General features: G+C 49.8%; 2 protein-coding genes across 2 annotated transcripts; one reads left to right on the top strand and one right to left on the bottom strand.

Moving 5' to 3' along the window:
* Positions 1-1,075: 1,075 nt before the first annotated feature.
* LOC109458058 (galectin-7) lies at positions 1,076-3,383 on the bottom strand. The gene is made up of 4 exons (XM_019751384.3): positions 3,287-3,383; positions 2,805-2,893; positions 1,895-2,093; positions 1,076-1,248 (listed from the first exon to the last, which is right to left on the bottom strand). The coding sequence occupies exons 1-4, from the start codon at positions 3,299-3,301 to the stop codon at positions 1,135-1,137; spliced, it is 417 nt and encodes a 138-aa protein (XP_019606943.3). The 5' UTR covers positions 3,302-3,383; the 3' UTR covers positions 1,076-1,134.
* Positions 3,384-13,939: 10,556 nt separating this feature from the next.
* LGALS7B (galectin 7B) lies at positions 13,940-19,080 on the top strand. The gene is made up of 4 exons (XM_074314372.2): positions 13,940-16,801; positions 17,195-17,283; positions 18,060-18,261; positions 18,906-19,080. Exons 1-4 carry the CDS (start codon positions 16,787-16,789, stop codon positions 19,017-19,019), a joined length of 420 nt encoding a protein of 139 aa, XP_074170473.1. The 5' UTR covers positions 13,940-16,786; the 3' UTR covers positions 19,020-19,080.
* The last annotated feature ends 107 nt before the right edge of the window (positions 19,081-19,187 follow it).

Below are 19,187 nucleotides of genomic sequence, written 5' to 3'. Positions count from 1 at the left end.
TGCACTTCGCTGCAGTCCAAACCAAGGTAACAGATCCGGCTCCTGCACAAATCGCCAAGATTGCAACGTCCGCATCAGCCACAAGGGGGCGACAAGTCCAAAGATTCTCAAGGTCCCGGGTGCCATGCGGCGACACAACCGGCCGGGGCAGGGCTCAGGGCTTTCCCGGAACTCGGGACCCAACCCAAGGTGCGGGACTGGTCCGCTGCCACCCGCCCGGGCTCCATCCCACAGCTCAGACACACGCGGATCCGAGCGCCTCGCGGAGGGTCCGGGGCTCGGGGTGCACGCATGGTCCTGGCTACCCCAACCCCCCACCCCGGCCGCTTGGTGGCGACGAGAAAGCCCCCAGACAATCACCACCTGACGGTCGGGGGTAAACTGGGCGTCTTTCCCAGAGCGTCTGCTCCCCTTCCTCTCCAGAACCACTCGGGGCAGCCGTGGGGGAAGAAATGTGGGCATTGGGCACAACACGGCAGCGGGGACACAGGAGCTCCGCCCTTCGAGTCTCGGGCAGTCCGCTGGGCTCCTGCCGCTTCGCTACGCGTCTGCCCAAGGGCGCACAGGGGCGGGAGCCTATCCGGACTCGGGGACAGATGGGAGACGGGCAACGCCCGGATCTGCTCCCCAGCTCGCCCCGCCCGACGGTCTCCAGACACTGAGAAGTCGGAGGAGTCCCAAGAGGTGGGAACGGGAGGAGCGGCGCGAGGGCCTGAGAGATCTCATGCCCCATCTCCGAGAGGTTGGGGTTTCCAAGGGGACAGTCGTGTGGGGCCTCGGCGCCCTGTTTGCAGATGGACGGGTGTGGAACTCGGTTAGATCCGCTGAGGGGGCACCCAGATCCAGTTAGGCTTGAGCCCCCCTAACTCCACCAGATCACCCCAACCATATGACCACCTGATGCTTTGCAAAGTGCTGCGGGAGGACCAGCCCAAGCGGTCCAGACAAGGAGCTGCCTCGCTGATTGAGGCCCCGACACCCCCTCGGCCACGGAATTGCTGTGTGACCCGAGTCAGTGTCCAACCCTCTCTGAACTGCTTTCCTCGTCTACATGAAGGAGACAGAGACACAGAGGAGACGCCCAGAGCTATGACTTTATTTGCCATCCAGGCCCGGGACTCTTCCCCGCGCCGCTCAGAAGATCTTCACAGACTCCAGCTGCAGGTCGCCGCCCACCTCCACCACGCGCACGTGCTCGGGCTGGATGCGGTAGTGGAAGTTGTGCAGTTCCGAGTCTCCGACCACCGCCTGCAGGGCCGAGGGGTCGGTGCTTAAAGTGGCCGAGGCCACTGCGGGGCTCCTTCCCGACTCGGACCCGCGCAGTGTGACTGGGCAACCACGTCACCCGCCGGGCCCCAGCTCCCCACTGGGAAAACCGCCGAATGGTCAGCTAACCCCTTGTCCTGAGGATGCAATGCGTTGACTGTTGGCACATGAGCGCTTTGTAAGTGTTTGCGGTAGATGTTATTACCACGAACACCGCGTCCATTGCCTCACGCCGGATGCGCAGAGTTCAAGTGGCGAACGGCTGGGTGGTGGAGGGTCTGCAGAGACCGCTCCCGCTCGCACCTGTTTCTGAGCCCTGTCTCCCAGTCCATCCTTGCCTCTGCCTCTGCCGCAGAGCCCCGACCTCAGGTGGCACTGAACAGGGAGTAGGGTCCTGGGTGGAAGTCGGGGCCACGCCTCTCCGCTGGGACCCCCCCCACCCTCTGGGCACTTGGCTCTTACTCTCTCTGCCCCTGCCCTGCACACACTTGCCCTCTCACACCAGTGGGGTTGCACCACAGGAGTGAGAGGGACTGGGGACAACTGCCCAGCCTTGGCCACGCCTTTGCTCCCACCTCCACCAGGGCCTTGCTGGCCTCCAACGCCCACGCGTGTGGCAGAGACTCACCTTGAAGCCTTCTTTGGTGGAGATGAGGAGCACGTCGAAGGGCTGCCCACGCTGAAAGGGAAAGTCACGGCCACGCTCCTCCTTGCCCCAGGAGCCCCGTTCCTTGGTGTTGAAGACCACCACGGACTCGTCCAACCGGGGGTTGAAATGCAGAGCGGCGTCACCGCCCTCCTCATTGCACAGCAGGTTTACATAAAACCTGGGGGTGGGGGATGTCCGATAAGTCAGGAGCCAATGGACCAGGGCTAACCAGTGCAAGAATACATCCAGATTTACAGGGACCTGAGTATGTCACACACCACAGAGGAGGCGTTGTGGACCAGGGGCCAGGGAGCCCACATTCCAGGGTGGCCAAACACTTATTGGGGGCCTAGATACAATCCATCTAGCAAGGGTCACTATGCTATCACCTGGGTCCCCCTCATTTCCACCATCTTGGATTTGAGGAGGTGCTGATGGCCAGGGCGATCCTAAGGGCTAGGAACAATACCAGTAACTCTAAGATTTACGGGCACCCTATTCCCAGGAACCTTGCAGTTCCCGGACCCAGGAAGTCATAGGAGTGATTGCTTAGGCCTTCCAGGTACCCAGGACACCCCCAGATCACAGGACGTATTTCCACAGTTCCTGGGGACTCAATCTGGGAGTCATAGGACTATAGACAGGAATCCTGACATTGCCCTGGAACCCCCAGATTCTTAAGGACCCCAGCTCCACAGTTAGGAGACGAAGTTATGAAGACCTCAGGTTCCAGAAGGTTGGAAATGGCCTGGGGATTCCAAGACCCCTGGTGTGCAAAGGTGACCCTGGGGCCCTCACATCTCAGCTGTAAGAAGTCGGGCTCAGATGAACCTGGAGAGCTCCCAGCACCCCCTTACCTCAGGGGCATGGGATCACACTGAGGTCTCACCTGCCAGCTTTATCAGGGACAACACCACGAATTCTCATCACGGTGCCGACTCTGATGCCCTCGGGCAGCGAGGTCTTGTGGGGTACATTCTGCAAAAGCCGGGGTGTGGGGGTGAGTGAACCAGGGAGACACCACAGAGACAGATGGGCCACCCTAGGAGAAAACAACCAGGACGCCAACCAGCAGAATCAGAGAAGAAAGGGCACAGAGAGAAGAAAAGAGAGTCAGAGACAGGGAAGGGGTTGGAGAGTGAAACACAAAGAATTAAGAGAAAAATATTCAAAGAGAGAGAAACCAAGAGAAGGCACCACGAGGAGTTGGGAGCGTTAGGATAGGTTGGGTCCACCCAGAAGCCAGCGCCCAAACACTTCACAGCACACCGGAACACCCACTTTCTCCTTTGCCAGGCCCCAGCCCCTCTCCTAGTCTGGAGCAAGCTTGGGTCCAAGACCCTCCCAAGCCCCAGGTCCCCAAACACTCACAGAGCTCCCTGCCATGGCTGCGATGATGGGACTGGCAATGGTGGTGGTGGGTATGGCTGCTGGGACCTTAAGCCAAAGCAGGCGTGGCTGGCCCTGCTGACTCACCCCATCCCCTTTCCACACCCACCACCCACACCTGGTATAGACCCTGGGGCCTCTTAGCTGCCTCCATTCACTGAGTGTTCCCAGGTGAACTGCCTCTCTCCTTTGAGCTAATAATGATAGAGAGAATTTAATAACAACAGCAGAGAAGGCTCATCAAGCCACCATCCATCCAGCTTATCTTCCTGTTGCCTGGTACAGAGAAAAACTCTTATGCCCATTTTGTCGTGGAAAACTTGAGGCCTGAGAGACTAAGTGGGGGGCTGGAACTCTGACCCCTATCCCAGCTTAGGAACTGCTGCTTGGGGCTAGGGTTGTGTCTCCAACGAAATTCCAGTCTATGCTTCTGTAATATAACTGTAACCATGACAACAACAATACTGGAAAAGGGAGCTCTAAGGGGCAGGATTTGTGCCTGATGTTCAGTGCTGTACCCTGGTGCCTGGAGCTGCGGTGCCTGGCACACAGTAAGTGCTCAGTAAACATGGGTGAAAGAAGGAAGGAAAAATAACAGCTGCCATTTACTAAGCCTCCGGGTCTGCCGAGCATATGTGAGACATCACTGATGCACACACACGCCGTGAGGGACGGGCATGGATCGCCCCCACGTTAGACAAGGAAACTGAGGCTCAGAAAGAGGAAGCGATTTGCCGAAAAACATAGCTGTGCAATACTATGGTGCCTGTGTCTCTGGCTTTCTTCATCTCTGGAACTGCTGTCTTGTTTATTCTGTCTCTGGGAATGCCCTAGTCTCTCTGTCACTCTGTGTCTGGTGTGTCCCAGTGTCTGACTCTGCCTCCCAGGTGTTCCTGTCCTGTTTCTCTCCTTTACATCTGTCTCTTTTTCTGTCTTCCAGAACTACTACCACTCTCCTACCTGGTTTCAAGACAAAGGGGTGGAGTGTGGGGGTGTCCTAGGACGCACCCAACCCTCAGACCAAGGAAGAGAACAAAGGGACCCTCCACCCAGGCCCATTTCCAGACCCCATAGCCCAAGACTCAAAAAGAGGAATCTAGAATAGGAAGGGTATGGTGGGGGTGTGGCAGAATGCTGAAAGATGATTCTGGAAGGTAGGGGAGAGGGGAGGTGGGGAGCTGAGCAGATACCCCTGCTACAGCCTAGCAGCACACCTCTTTGCTTCTACTGCCCCACCCCCACCTCCACTCTGCCTCACCCACAGCGGGAAGAGGCCTGGGGCAGAGACTGCTCTGGAATGGAAACTTTGGGTGGAGACAAGCAGACTCAGCCCCTCATGCACTGTCCCCCACTGCTCCCCAAGCCTCCTAGACTCTCCATCCCCCTCACCACACAGGAGGCACCCCAGGTGGTGGTGCAGTTGGGGAAGCAAGTGCCTTGGAGAGGGAGGATGGGCAGCTACATTTAGACGAGGGCTACAAGCGCCCCCGTTTTGCAGAGGAGAAAACTGAGCCTTAGAGAGGGGCAGACTCTCAGCCGAGGCTACTCAGCAAGAAGGCGCCATGGCCTGGGCTGGACCCCAGGTCTGTGTGACAAGGGCACGTCATCGGACTTTAAACAGAGGACAGAGGGGTTTGAGGGTAGAGCACCAACAGCTTGGGGTGGAGAGATTCCCAGAACGATGGACTCCATGCTCTTACCAATGAGGGTGGCCATTTCTTGTCCCATTTTGTCCTGCTGCTGTATCCCAGGGACTCATCTTCTCCCTGAGATCCTCGTTGTGGCAGGATATTTCTTCACATCTGCCAACCTGCAAATCCAAACTTGACTTTGGTGTTTGGCCAAATGTTTGCACTCATTCTGTTATCAGTTTGATTTCTGGTCCATTTCTTATAACTCAGATATTCCCATCTTTGATGTTTCTCATTCACTTGTGTTGATTGTCTTCATATCAAATATGGAATATATTTTCTTTTAAAATTTGTATTAAAATATAGCTAACTTATATATGTTAGTTTTAGGTGTACACAATAGTTATTCAACACTTATATACTTAAAGAAGTGATCACCATGCTAAGTCCAGCAACCATCTGACCATACAACACTATCACAATATTATTGACTATATTCCCCATGCTGTACATTACGTCCCCGTGACTTATTTGTTATATACCTGGAAATTTGGACTTCACATTCCCTTCATGTTTTTCCCCCCTTTTAAAATTTTCAATTACAGTTGACATTCAATATTTTATATTAATGTCAGGTATAGAGCATAGTGGTTAGACATTTATATAAGTAGTGATCCCCCTGACTAGTCTAGTACCCACCTGGCACTATGCATAGTTATTGCCAATCATTGATTATATTCCCTGTGCTTTACTTTACATCCCTATGACTATTTTGTAACTACCAATTTGTACTTCTTAATCCCTTCACCTTTTTCACCCTGCCCCCCAAATCCTTCCCATCTATCACCCCAATAAATCTAGTACCCATCTGATGCCTTACACAGTTATTACTATATTGTTGACTATATTCCTAATGCTATACCCTACATCCCCATGACTACTTCGTAACAACCAATTTGTACTTCTTAATTCCTTCCCCTTTTTCACCCCTCCCCCTCCCATTTGGCAACCACCAAAATGTTCTCTGTGTCTATGAGCTAGTTTTTGTTCTGTTTGTTTATTTTGTTCTTTAGATTCCACATATAAGCAAAATCACATTGCATCTGTCTTTCTCTGTCTGACATACTCCACTCAGCACAATACTCTTGAGATCCATCCACAGATGGCAAGAACACATTCCCTTCCATAGCCAAGCAATATTCTGTACATATGTACCAGCTACTCTTTATCCATTCACACATCGATGGACACCCAGGCTGCCTCCACATCTTGGCCATTGTAAACAGTGTTGCAATGTACATATAGATGAACACGTTCCCTCAAAGTAGCGTTTTGGGTTTCTTTGGATAAATCCCAGAAGTAGGATTACAGGGTCCTTCTTTGTCTTTTGTTATAGCCCTTGTTTTAAAGTCTATTTTGTTTGGTATTAGCACTGCTACCCCAGCTTTCTTTTTTCCTTTCCATTTCCATGAAACATCTTTTCCCCATCCCTTTACGCTCAGCTTGTGTGCCTCCCTCAATCTGAAGTGAGTCTCCTGCAGGCAGCACATGTAAGGGTCCTGTTCTCTCATCCACTCAACGGCCCCATCCCCTGATTGGAACATTCAGTCCATTTATATTTAAAATAATTGTTGAGGGCAGAAGGGTGGCTCAGTTGTTTAGAGCGCAAGCTCTGGACAATGGGGCTGCTGGTTCGATTCCCACATGGGCTAGCGAGCTGAGCCCTCCGCAACTAGAATGAAGTCAATGAGCTGCCGCTCAGCTCCTGGGTGGCCAGATGGCTCAGTTGGTTGGAGCACGGGCTCTCAATAACAAGGTTGCCGGTTCAACTCCTTGACTACCGCAAGGGATGGTGGGCTCTGCCCCCCACAACTAAGATTGAACACAGCACCTTGAGCTGAGCTGCCACTGAGCTCCCAGATGGCTGTTGGTTGGAGTGCAGGCTCTCAATCACAAGGTTACCAGTTCTAACCCTGCAAGGGATGGTGGGCTGTGCCCTCTGCAACTAACAACAGCAACTGGACCTGGAGCTGAGCTGCGCCCTCCACAACTAAGACTGAAAGGACAACAACTTGACTTGGAAAAGTCCTGGCAGTACACACTGTTCCCCAATAAAGTTCTATTCCCCTTCCCCAATAAAATCTTTTTTAAAAAAGTAATTGTTAATATATACATGTAGTTATTGCCATTTCATAATTCATATTGTTTATCTTTTTTTTTTTCATCTTAAAAAATTCCCTCTAACATTCCTTGTAATACTGTTTTGGTGTTGATGAAATACTGTGGTTATTATTATTATTATTTTTATTATTATTATTATTTTGGTCTGGGAAGCTCATTTAGATGTCCTTTGATTCTAAATGATAGGCTTGCTGGGTAGAATAGTCTTGGTTGTAGGTCCTTGCTTTTCATCACTTTGAATATTTTGTGCCAATCCCTTCTGGACTGCAAAGTTTTTGTTGAGAAATCAATTAACAGTATTATGGGAGCTCCCTTATCAGTAACTAACTGCTTTTATTTTGCTGCTTTTAAGACTATTTCTTTGTCTTTAACCTTTGGCATTTTAATTATGATGTGTCTTGGTGTAGACCTATTTGGGTTCATCTGGTTTGGAACTCTCTGCGCTTCCTGAGCTTGTATGTCTATTTCCTTCAGGGAAGTTTTCCATCATTACTCCTTCAAATAGGTTTTTCTTGCTTTCTCTTTTCTCCTTCTAGTACCCCAATGATGCAAACGTTGGTACGATTGATGTTGTCTCAGAGGCCCTTAAACTATCCTTATATTTTTAGATTCTTTTTTCTTTTTGCTGTTCTGATTGTTTTCTGCTACCTTATCTTCTAAATCACTGGTTCGATCCTCTGCTCCACTTAATCTATTGTTGATTCCTTCTAATGTATTCTTCATTTTAGTTATTGTATTCTTTATTTCTGACTATATATATTTTTTGAGTATATATATATATATATATATATATATATATATATACACACACACACATATATGTTTGACTATATATATTTTTTTTGACCATATATATATTTTCTGACTATATATATATATATATATATATATATATATATATATATTCTTTTTTTTTTTTTTTTCCCCTATCTCTATTTTTATGTTTCCTATCTCTTTGTTGAAGTTCTCCCTGAGATCATTGAGCATCCTTATAACCAGTGTTTGGGATTCTGCATCTGGTAGGTTGCTTGTCTCCATTTTGTGTAGTTCTTCTTCTGGAGCTTTGTTCTGTTCTTTTATTTCGTACATGTTTCTTTGCCTCCCCATTTTGGCTGCCTCCCTGTGTTTTTTTCTATGTATTAGGTAGGGCTACTATATCTCCTGGTCTTAGTAGTGTGGACTTATGTAGTAGGTGTGCTGTGGGGCCCAATGGCACAGTCTCCCTGGTCACCTGAGCTGGGTGCTCCAGGTGTGTCCCTTGTGTGGGTTGTGTGCACCCTCCTATTGAGCCTCAATTGCTGTTGACACATCAGTGGGTTAGGTTGACCCTCTGGCTGGCTGGCTATGTGGGCTAGCCATTACTACAGTGGAAGAACTGTTGTGCAGAGCCTGAATCCTATGGAATAGGATTCACTTTAGCACAGCCCTGGTGCCTGCCCAGTCTGCTCTTGGGTGTGTCATCTTTGGAGGCAGCCAGGTGATGCTCTGGCTCAGTCTGAAACTGGCCACCAGGTGTGCCAGCCCGCAAGGCCTCTTGGGAGAGGCCCTGTTGCAGGCCAAGTTCAGCCACAGCCTGGGCCCTGCCCTCGGTGGCCACCTCACACCGGGCTTGGAGGTGGCTCGAAAGGCCAAGCCACGAACTGAGGCTGGCTACTGCTAGTGCCAAAATTTGGGCTGCTCAGCCAGGCATACGGGACATGCTGAAACCAGCTGCTGCTTGTTTGGGTTTTGTAACCTTTGAGAAAGTTTAATAAAATCTGTAGCATGTGCCAAGATAGGCCATTTGTATGGAAAAGCTACTAGAAGCAGCTTGGGTGTGCCCGAAAGTTGGGTGGGGCAAATCTTAGGGAATCACCAGGGCGGGACAAACAAATGGCATTAGCCAGGTTGATGGGAACTCAGATAAGGTGGCTGTCTGCATCTGCATGATGGGAGGGGAAAGGACTAAACAAAGAAACAATGGCTTCTGCCATCACTTCTGTCTGGGAGAAAGATACCCCTCCATCCCGCATCCTGATGTCATACATCTCAGTTCCTCCCTGTAGGTCCCTGGCACCTTTCAAGCTGCTGCCGCAGTGCTGGAGCTCAGAGCCAGTAAAACTGTCAGAAAGTAAGCCCCTGTGTAGGCCCTTTAAGAGGAGCACCTGGACCTCCAGCTGCCCTCCATCTCACTCAGCCACAGTCTCCTGGTTTTCACAGCCAGGAGTTATGGGGACTTCTCTCCTCAGCACTGGAACTCTGGGCTGGGGAACCTGGTGTAGGTCTGGTACACCTTGCTCCTCTGGGGGGGGACCTCTGCAGCTGAGATATCCCTCCTGATTTTTAATGGTCACACATGGGTGTGGGACCAGCCCATTTCGTATCTCCACCTCTTTTACCGGTCTCAAAGTGACTTCTTCTATATGTCCTTAGTTGTAGGACATCAGTTCAGCTAAACTTTAGACAATTGTCAATGATGGTTGTTCTGTAGTTGAGTTGTAATTTTGATGTGGTCCTGATAGGAAGTAAGCACAACATTTATCTATTCCACCCTCTTACTGGAAATCCCCAGAAATATATTTTCGAGAGCATTGTTTTTCATTTCCAAATAAGTAGTGAATATATTTATTTCCCAGTACTTTTTATTCTCAAGCTATACTTCACATTCATAAATCATGTGGATTTTAACAGGATACTTCGATGAGTTTTGACAAATATGTAGACCTGTGCAACCACAATCCCAATCCAGTTTCCTCCAGCCTCCACCTGCCCCACGGCATCCCTGTCATTCCTCAGCATTCAATAGCCACAAAGTTCATTTGTCATGAAAAGAAAAAAGAGGGGATTCCAGCAGGCTGAGTTGGCTGAGTTTTGCCATCCTTCAGGAAATAAGTTTGGTGAAAAGTAGCTGATTGCACCCATGGTGGTTGGAGAAATTGAAAATCCCAGGCTCTGTCAATGTCAGCTTCTTGGTGACTGGTTTTTGTTTGTTGTTTGTTTGTTTTGTTCACAGTGAAGATAGCCCAGGGGCTGCTTTGGTTTTGTAGATAAACTTTCAAATGAAAAAAAAAAAATGACACAATAAAAAAAATCTGACTTTTTCTTGAGCTAGGAAGCCCACTGGAATCCTTACAGTTCTATTTATAAATATAGTAAGTTCTACCAATGCAATTACTACCACATTTGGTTCCTTGATAAACTTAGTTCATTAAAGTCTCTTAAATATTTTAGGCTGCATGAGGGATTTTTCTTTGGATTAAGTTTGAAGTTTTTCCATTGCCCAATGAAATCTCCAAGTCATAAGTTCTTGTACATTTCCTTGCTGGAATTGTAAGCATACAGTTGTTCCCTCTCCTCAGTTCTACCTTTCTTCCCTTCCTTCCTCTACTGAACTACTGGATACTACAGCCTTTACATTTCTCCTCTGAGAACTGGGTCCTGCTTGGAGGTAAGAGGAGCAGGTGAGGAGGGTGATCAGCAGAGGGCTGGTCCTCAGGGCCTGGGGTGGGAAGGATAAAGAGGGCAGCAGGAAAGGAGGAGCCCAGCCCTCAGCAGGGAATAGGCATCTGTGCAGGGCCCCCTGAGAGGTGCTGCACCCAGCAAGGCCAAGAGGGTGACCCCTGGGAAGGAAATACAGTGTGTCAGGATGGAAGACCAGAGCCCATTCTCTCACACTCATTAAAGGGGGTACAGATATGGAAAAGGGGCAATGACCATGAACCGTGTGACCTTGGATTGGAATTAGAGGACCACATGTGAACTAATGGTTTCATGAGTTGGGTTTCATTTGGGGGTGGGGCCAGTGTCTCTATTTTTAAAAAGTTTTCATTGTATTAAAATATAAGTAACATAATAATACTTACCATTTTAACCATTTTTTAAAAAAAGATTTTATTAGGGAAGGGGAACAGGGCTTTATTGGGGAACAGTGGGTATCTCCAGGACTTTTTTTTGTGGGGGGAACAGTAGTGTGTTTTTCCCAGGACTCATCAGCTCCAACCAAGTCAAGTTGTTGTCCTTTCAATCTTAGTTGTGGAGGGCACAGCCCAGCTCCAGGTCCAGTCACCATTGTCAGTTGCAGGGGTGCAGCCCACTATCCCTTGCGGGAGTCGAGGAATTGAACTGGCAGCCTCGTGGTTGGGAGGACGCGCTCCAACCAACTGAGCCATCTGGCCACCTGGGAGCTCAGTGGCAGCTCACCGACCCACTCTAGTTGAGGAGGGCTCACCTCGCATGCAACCGGCAGACCTATTGCCCAGAGCCCGCACTCTAACCAACTGAGCCACCTGTCCGCCCCCATTTTAACCAGTTTTAAATGTACTACAGTTCTGTGGGACTAAGTGCTTCCACATTGTTAGGCAAACATAACACCACCCATCTCCAGAACATTTTAATCTTGCCCAATTCAGTCTCTGTACCCACTAAACACTAACTCCCCAATCCCCTCCCCTCGCCCTGGCCACCCCCATTCTACTTTCTGTCTCTATGAATCTGACTACTTCAGAGACCTGTATGAATGGAATCATACAGTATTTGCCCTTCTATGACTGATGAGTATGCACACGTATAAAAGAGAAATCAATACAGATGTAAATATGTGTGTGTGTGTTGAAGGTGGCAAAATATGCCACCTCAAAACTATGTCCCTTTGGCATAAGGCTTATTTTGAGCTACAGGCACTTACAAAACAGCAGATGTAAGAAGGGCATTCCTACTTCCCCTTTCTTCCTGAAATCAGGAGATGAAAACTCCCACGTGAAAAACTCCCTCCCAGAAGGAAAGTACCAGAAGGGAGGTAACTTTCTTATCATCACATTGAGACCTAGAGAACTGTATACAAACAGGCCTTGTTAAAATAATTCTTATCTTCCTTTAGCCTCCCCGAATATTAGTTTAGTTACTTTCCAACAATTGTTCAACTGCAAAGAAAAACATGTAGGTTTAGCCATTTCTCTGAGTTCTCATTTCCTCCTGAGGGCTGCTGTGTCACGTAAAATGTCAATAAATGAGTGTGCATTTCTCCTGTTAATCTGTCCGTTTGACACATCAGTTTAGTCCTCAGGCCTAGCTGAAATATCCTAGGAGGGTAGAAGTAAAATTTTGCCTCCCCTACAGTGTACAGACAGACACCTGTACTCATATATCACTACCTCCCTATGGGGCATAGGGACAGACCCATGAATAGCAGTGAGCACACCTGTGCCCAGATCTGGTTGCTAAGATTGTACCTTTCTCTACTCAAGGAACTCCTGTAGCAATAAATGGCTGTTCCAAGGCTCGGACAGGGCACGTATAAGATGTACCAGGAACAACTTACTGTGTCAGAAAGGAAGAAAGTGGTCTCCAAGTGCTGGGCCATGTTGAGCAGGTACATGAGCTCGCCTGCTGCACTCCCACAGGCTGAATCTGGGAAGCAAGGGTCACGCATGACAATACCGTGAATAAGAAGGAGCCATGAGTCTAAACTGATGCTGTCTTACCTTCTTAGTGCTGTTCTAATGCAAATGTCATCAACCAGATCGCTAATAAACAACAGACATTTATTTGTCAGGGCTCTGGAGGCTGGGAAGTCCAAGATCAAGGGGCTGACATATTAGGCGTCTGGCAAGAAGTGATTCCTGGCTCATAGACAGGCTTCTTCTTGCTGTGTCCTCACACGCCTGAACAGGCAAAGGCGCTCTCTAGGTCCCTTTATAAGAGCACAAATCCCACTCCTGAGGGCTCTCCTTTCATGACCTCATCTCCTCGCAAGGCCCCACCTTCTAATACCATCCCTTTGGGATTAGGTTTCAACATAGGAAACTGTGGGGACACAAACATTCAGCATATAGCAGATGCAAATAATGAAAAGATAGAAATGATCAAAGTGTGATGAAGAACTTGATTTTTGCATGATTTCTAAGCACGTCACTACAAAATGCTTACGAACGACAAAGGACAAATGGATAGTTGTATGATGGAGAAGCCCAGCAGGTACAACTAAGCACGTGATCCAAGTCAACTTCACCAGCACTGGGACACGTGGAGGGCATGTGGGCAGCTCGACAGGATGCAGTGTCCCTTCTGTGGTTTTTCTGCACAAAGTCCATAATCTGAATCTAATGATGGGAGATCCTCAACCTGTAACCTTCCAAAATGTCCAGGACTTGAAGACAAAGGAAAACTGAGGACCGTTCCAGACGGAAGGAGGCGGAGACTAAGAAGACATGACGACAACCAATAAACGCCGGGTCTGAACTGGATCCTCTGCTTCAGGAACGTTATGGGTCAACAGGCAGAATGGGAATGGAGTCTGAAGATCAGGTGGCAGTGGGGGCTCAGCATTGACTTCCTGCTACTGGTGGGTGTAGGCGAATGTCCTCTTTACAGAAAATACTCACTAGAGTGTGCAGGGGTGAGGAGCTTCCCTGTTGGCAACTTACTCTCATAAGGCTGTACAGTGGTACCTTGGTTTTCGAATGTAATCCGTTCCAGAAGACCGTTGGAGTTCTGAAATGTTCCAAAACAGCCGACAGCTAGGCCTCAGGATCTTACACTCAACAGAAGCCGCGTGACATGTGCGACTTCCGAGGCGTGTTCGACAACCAGAACATTTACTTCTGGGTTTATGGCGTTCGTAAACCGAAATGTTCCTAAACGGAGACGTTTGAAAATCGAGGTAGTACTGTATTTGCAACTAATCTGTGAGTTTGCAAGTGTTTGACAATGTGAATCTTAAGTACTTTTAAATGTTCCGTACTGTTTTTAATGTAATAGAAATATCATTAAATGAAATACACAAGTCTAAATCATGACTCAATTATATTCTTTAAGTTGGAGACACAAGGCTCCTTTAGTATTTTAATATGCCACAATTCTTTAAAACATTGCACATACTTAATCCATCAAAATAAATACCTTTTAAAAGCATCATAACCACTCCACTAAGATGACTATAATAAAAAAGAAAGACTATAAAAACTGTAGGTAAGAATGTGGAGATGTGGGAACCCTCATATTCTGCTCGTGGGACGGGAACATTGTGCGGGTACTGTGGGAAACACTGTGACAGTTCAGATTAAACAGTTACCATGTGACCCAACAATCCCACTCTTCCTTATCCCCAAGTGAAATGGTAACATATGTCCCTACAAAAATGTATATATTAATGCTCATAAAAAGCATTATTCATAAGAGTTGAAACAGGTTATTCATTATCCAAATGTGGAAATATTCTAATTATCCAGCCACTGATGGTGGATAAACCAAATGTGGTCTATCCAAAAACGGAATATTATTTGGCCATAAAAGTATTGGTAAATACTACAACATGGATGAACCTTGAAAACACTATACTAAGTGAAAGAAGCCAGACATAAAAGGCCTCATAGTGTATGATTCCATATGAAATGTCTAAAAAAAACAAATCCTGGCCCCCCCTTCTTTCTTTTCCTGGCAAATGAACTTTGTGGCTATTGAATGCTGAGGAATGACAGAGGTGTGTTCGGACAGGTGGAGGCTGGAGGAAACTCGATTGGGGTGCTGGTTGCACAGGTCTACCTGTTTGTCAAAACTCATCAAAGAATCCTGTTAAATCTGCATGATTGATGAACGTGAAGTGTAGCTTGAGAGTAAAGAGTATTGGGAAATAAATGCACTCACTACTTACTTGAAAATGAGAAATGATGCTCTTGAAAATGTATTTCCATATTTGATATGAAGATAATCAACACAAGTGAATGAGAATCATCAAAGATGGGAATATCTGAGTTATAAGAAATGGACCAGAAATCAAACTGATAACAGAATGAGTGCAAACATTTGGCCAAACACCAAAGTCAAGTTTGGATTTGCAGGTTGGCAGATGTGAAGAAATACCCTGCCACAACGAGGATCTCAGGGAGAAGATGAGTCCCTGGGATACAGTAGCAGGACAAAATGGGACAAGAAATGGCCACCCTCATTGGTAAGAGCATGGAGTCCATCGTTCTGGGAATCTCTCCACCCCAAGCTGTTGGTGCTCTACCCTCAAACCCCTCTGTCCTCTGTTTAAAGTCCGATGACGTGCCCTTGTCACACAGACCTGGGGTCCAGCCCAGGCCCTGGCGCCTTCTTGCTGAGTAGCCTTGGCTGAGAGTCTGCCCCTCTCTAAGGCTCAGTTTTCTCCTCTGCAAAACGGGGGGCGCTTGTAGCCCTCGTCTAAATGTAGCTGCCCATCCTCCCTCTCCAAGGCACTTGCTTCCCCAACTGCACCACCACCTGAGGTGCCTCCTGTGTGGTGAGGGGGATGGAGAGTCTAGGAGGCTTGGGGAGCAGTGGGGGACAGTGCATGAGGGGCTGAGTCTGCTTGTCTCCACCCAAAGTTTCCATTCCAGAGCAGTCTCTGCCCCAGGCCTCTTCCCGCTGTGGGTGAGGCAGAGTGGAGGTGGGGGTGGGGCAGTAGAAGCAAAGAGGTGTGCTGCTAGGCTGTAGCAGGGGTATCTGCTCAGCTCCCCACCTCCCCTCTCCCCTACCTTCCAGAATCATCTTTCAGCATGCTGCCACACCCCCACCATACCCTTCCTATTCTAGATTCCTCTTTTTGAGTCTTGGGCTATGGGGTCTGGAAATGGGCCTGGGTGGAGGGTCCCTTTGTTCTCTTCCTTGGTCTGAGGGTTGGGTGGGTCCTAGGACACCCCCACACTCCACCCCCTTGTCTTGAAACCAGGTAGGAGAGTGGTAGTAGTTCTGGAAGACAGAAAAAGAGACAGATGTAAAGGAGAGAAACAGGACAGGAACACCTGGGAGGCAGAGTCAGACACTGGGACACACCAGACACAGAGTGACAGAGAGACTAGGGCATTCCCAGAGACAGAATAAACAAGACAGAAGTTGCAGAGATGAAGAAAGCCAGAGACACAGGCACCATAGTATTGCACAGCTATGTTTTTCGGCAAATCGCTTCCTCTTTCTGAGCCTCAGTTTCCTTGTCTAACGTGGGGGCGATCCATGTCCGTCCCTCACGGCGTGTGTGAGCATCAGTGATGTCTCACATATGCTCGGCAGACCCGGAGGCTTAGTAAATGGCAGCTGTTATTTGTTCTTCCTTCTTTCACCCATGTTTACTGAGCACTTACTGTGTGCCAGGCACCACGGCTCCAGGCACCAGGGTACAGCACTGAACATCAGGCACAAATCCTGCCCCTTAGAGCTCCCTTTTCCAAGTATTGTTGTTGTCATGGTTACCGTTATATTACAGAAGCACAGACTGGAATTTCGGTGGAGACACAACCCTAGCCCCAAGCAGCAGTTCCTAAGCTGGGATAGGGGTCAGAGTTCCAGCCCCCCACTTAGTCTCTCAGGCCTCAAGTTTTCCACGACAAAATGGGCATAAGAGTTTTTCTCTGTACCAGGCAACAGGAAGATAAGCTGGATGGATGGTGGCTTGATGAGCGTTCTCTGTTGTTGTTGTTGTTGTTGTTAAATTCTATCATTATTGACCCAAAGGAGAGAGGCAGGTCACCTGGGACCCCTCAGTGAATGCAGGAGGCTTTGGGGCCCCAGGAATAGGGTGCTGAGCCACCCTGGCCCCAGGGACAGGGTCTGTGCCAGGTGTGGGTGGTGGGTGTGTAAAGGGGTGGGGGTGAGTCACCAGGGCCAGCCACACCTGCTTTGGCTTAAGGTCCCAGCAGCCATACCCACCACCACCATTGCCGGTCGTATCATCGCAGCCATGGCAGGGAGCTCTGTGAGTGTTTGGGGACCTGGGGCTTGGGAGGGTCTTGGACCCAAGCTTGCTCCAGACTAGGAGAGGGGCTGGGGCCTGGCAAAGGAGAAAGTGGGTGTTCCGGTGTGCTGTGAAGTGTTTGGGCGCTGGCTTCTGGGTGGACCCAACCTATCCTAACGCTCCCAACTCCTCGTGGTGCCTTCTCTTGGTTTCTCTCTCTTTGAATATTTTTCTCTTAATTCTTTGTGTTTCACTCTCCAACCCCTTCCCTGTCTCTGACTCTCTTTTCTTCTCTCTGTGCCCTTTCTTCTCTGATTCTGCTGGTTGGCGTCCTGGTTGTTTTCTCCTGGGGTGGCCCATCTGTCTCTGTGGTGTCTCCCTGGTTCACTCGCCCCCACACCCCGGCTTTTGCAGAATGTACCCCACAAGACCTCGCTGCCCGAGGGCATCAGAGTCGGCACCGTGATGAGAATTCGTGGTGTTGTCCCTGATAAAGCTGGCAGGTGAGACCTCAGTGTGATCCCATGCCCCCGAGGTAAGGGGGTGCTGGGAGCTCTCCAGGCTCATCTGAGCCCGACTTCTTACAGCTGAGATGTGAGGGCCCCAGGGTCACCTTTGCACACCAGGGGTCTTGGAATCCCCAGGCCATTTCCAACCTTCTGGAACCTGAGGTCTTCATAACTTCGTCTCCTAACTGTGGAGCTGGGGTCCTTAAGAATCTGGGGGTTCCAGGGCAATGTCAAGGTTCCTATCTATAGTCCTATGACTTCCAGATTGAGTCCCCAGGAACTGTGGAAATACGTCCTGTGATCTGGGGGTGTCCTGGGTACCTGGAAGGCCTAAGCAATCACTCCTATGACTTCCTGGGTCCAGGAACTGCAAGGTTCCTGGGACTAGGGTGCCCGTAAATCTTGGGCTCCCTTGTATTGTTCTCAGCCCTCTGGGACTTGGGGGTGCCCTGGGAATCCAGAGTGCCCTGGCCATCAGCACCAGACTCCTTGTTGTGTCCCAGGCTGTGGAAATGTGACCCAGGTCATAATATAGTGATCCTTGCTTGGTGGATTGTGTCCAGGCCTTCAATAAGTGTTTGGCCACCCTACCGTTGGCTCCCTGGCCACCATCCACAACCCCTCTGTGGTGTGTGACATACTAGTTTCCTGTAGTTTGGGAGTGTTCTGGTGTGGTGAGTCCCAATCCATTAGCCCTTGACCTTGCTCTGGGTGGTTCATGGCTCTTGGCCTCTACTGCATGCTACCCCTCCCCCATCTCCCTTTACCAGGTTTCATGTAAACCTGCTGTGCAGTGAGGAAAAGGATGCTGACGCCGCTCTGCATTTCAACCCCCGGCTGGACCAGTCCGTGGTGGTCTTCAACACCAAGGAACAGGGCTCCTGGGGCAAGGAGGAGCGTGGCCGTGACTTTCCCTTCCAGCGAGGGCAGCCCTTCGACGTGCTCCTCATCTCCACCAAGGAAGGCTTCAAGGTGAGTCTCTGCCACACGCGTGGGCGTTGGAGGCCAGCAAGGCCCTGGTGGAGGTGGGGAGCAAAGGCGTGGCCAAGGCTGGGCAGTTGTCCCCTGTCCCTCTCACTTCTGTGGTGCAACCCCACTGGTGTGAGAGGGCAAGTAAGTGCAGGGCAGGGACAGAGCGAGTAAGAGCCAAGTGCCCAGAGGGTGGGGGTCCTAGTGGAGAGGCCTGGCCCGGACTTCCACCCAGGACCCTACTCCCTGTTCAGTGCCACCTGAGGTCGGGGCTCTGCGGCAGAGGCAGAGGCAAGGATGGACTGGGTGACAGGGCTCAGAAACAGGTGCGAGCGGGAGCGGTCTCTGCAGACCCTCCACCACCCAGCCGTTCGCCACTTGAAATCTGCGCATCCGGAGTGAGGCAGTGGACGCGGTGTTCGTGGTAATAACATCTACCGCAAACACTTAAAAAGCGCTCATGTGCCAACAGTCAACGCATTGCATCCTCAGGACAAGGGGTTAGCTGACCATTCGGCGGTTTTCCCAGTGGGGAGCTGGGGCCCGGCGGGTGACGTGGTTGCCCAGTCACACTGCGCGGGTCCGAGTCGGGAAGGAGCCGCGCAGTGGCCTCGGCCACTTTAAGCACCGACCCCTCGGCCCTGCAGGCGGTGGTCGGAGACTCGGAACTGCACAACTTCCACTACCGCATCCAGCCCGAGCACGTGCGCGTGGTGGAGGTGGGCGGCGACCTGCAGCTGGAGTCTGTGAAGATCTTCTGAGCGGCGCGGGGATAGAGTCCCGGGCCTGGATGGCAAATAAAGTCATAGCGCTGGGCGCCTCCTCTGTGTCTCTGTCTCCTTCATGTAGACGAGGAAAGCAGTTCAGAGAGGGTTGGACACTGACTCGGGTCACACAGCAATTCCGTGGCCGAGGGGGTGTCGGGGCCT

The sequence above is a fragment of the Rhinolophus sinicus genome, chromosome 8 (genome assembly GCF_057876585.1).
Source record: "Rhinolophus sinicus isolate RSI-liver-muscle chromosome 8, RSI-T2T, whole genome shotgun sequence".
NCBI classification, from domain to species: Eukaryota; Metazoa; Chordata; class Mammalia; order Chiroptera; family Rhinolophidae; genus Rhinolophus; species Rhinolophus sinicus.
This window is presented reverse-complemented; position numbering and strand designations above follow the sequence as displayed.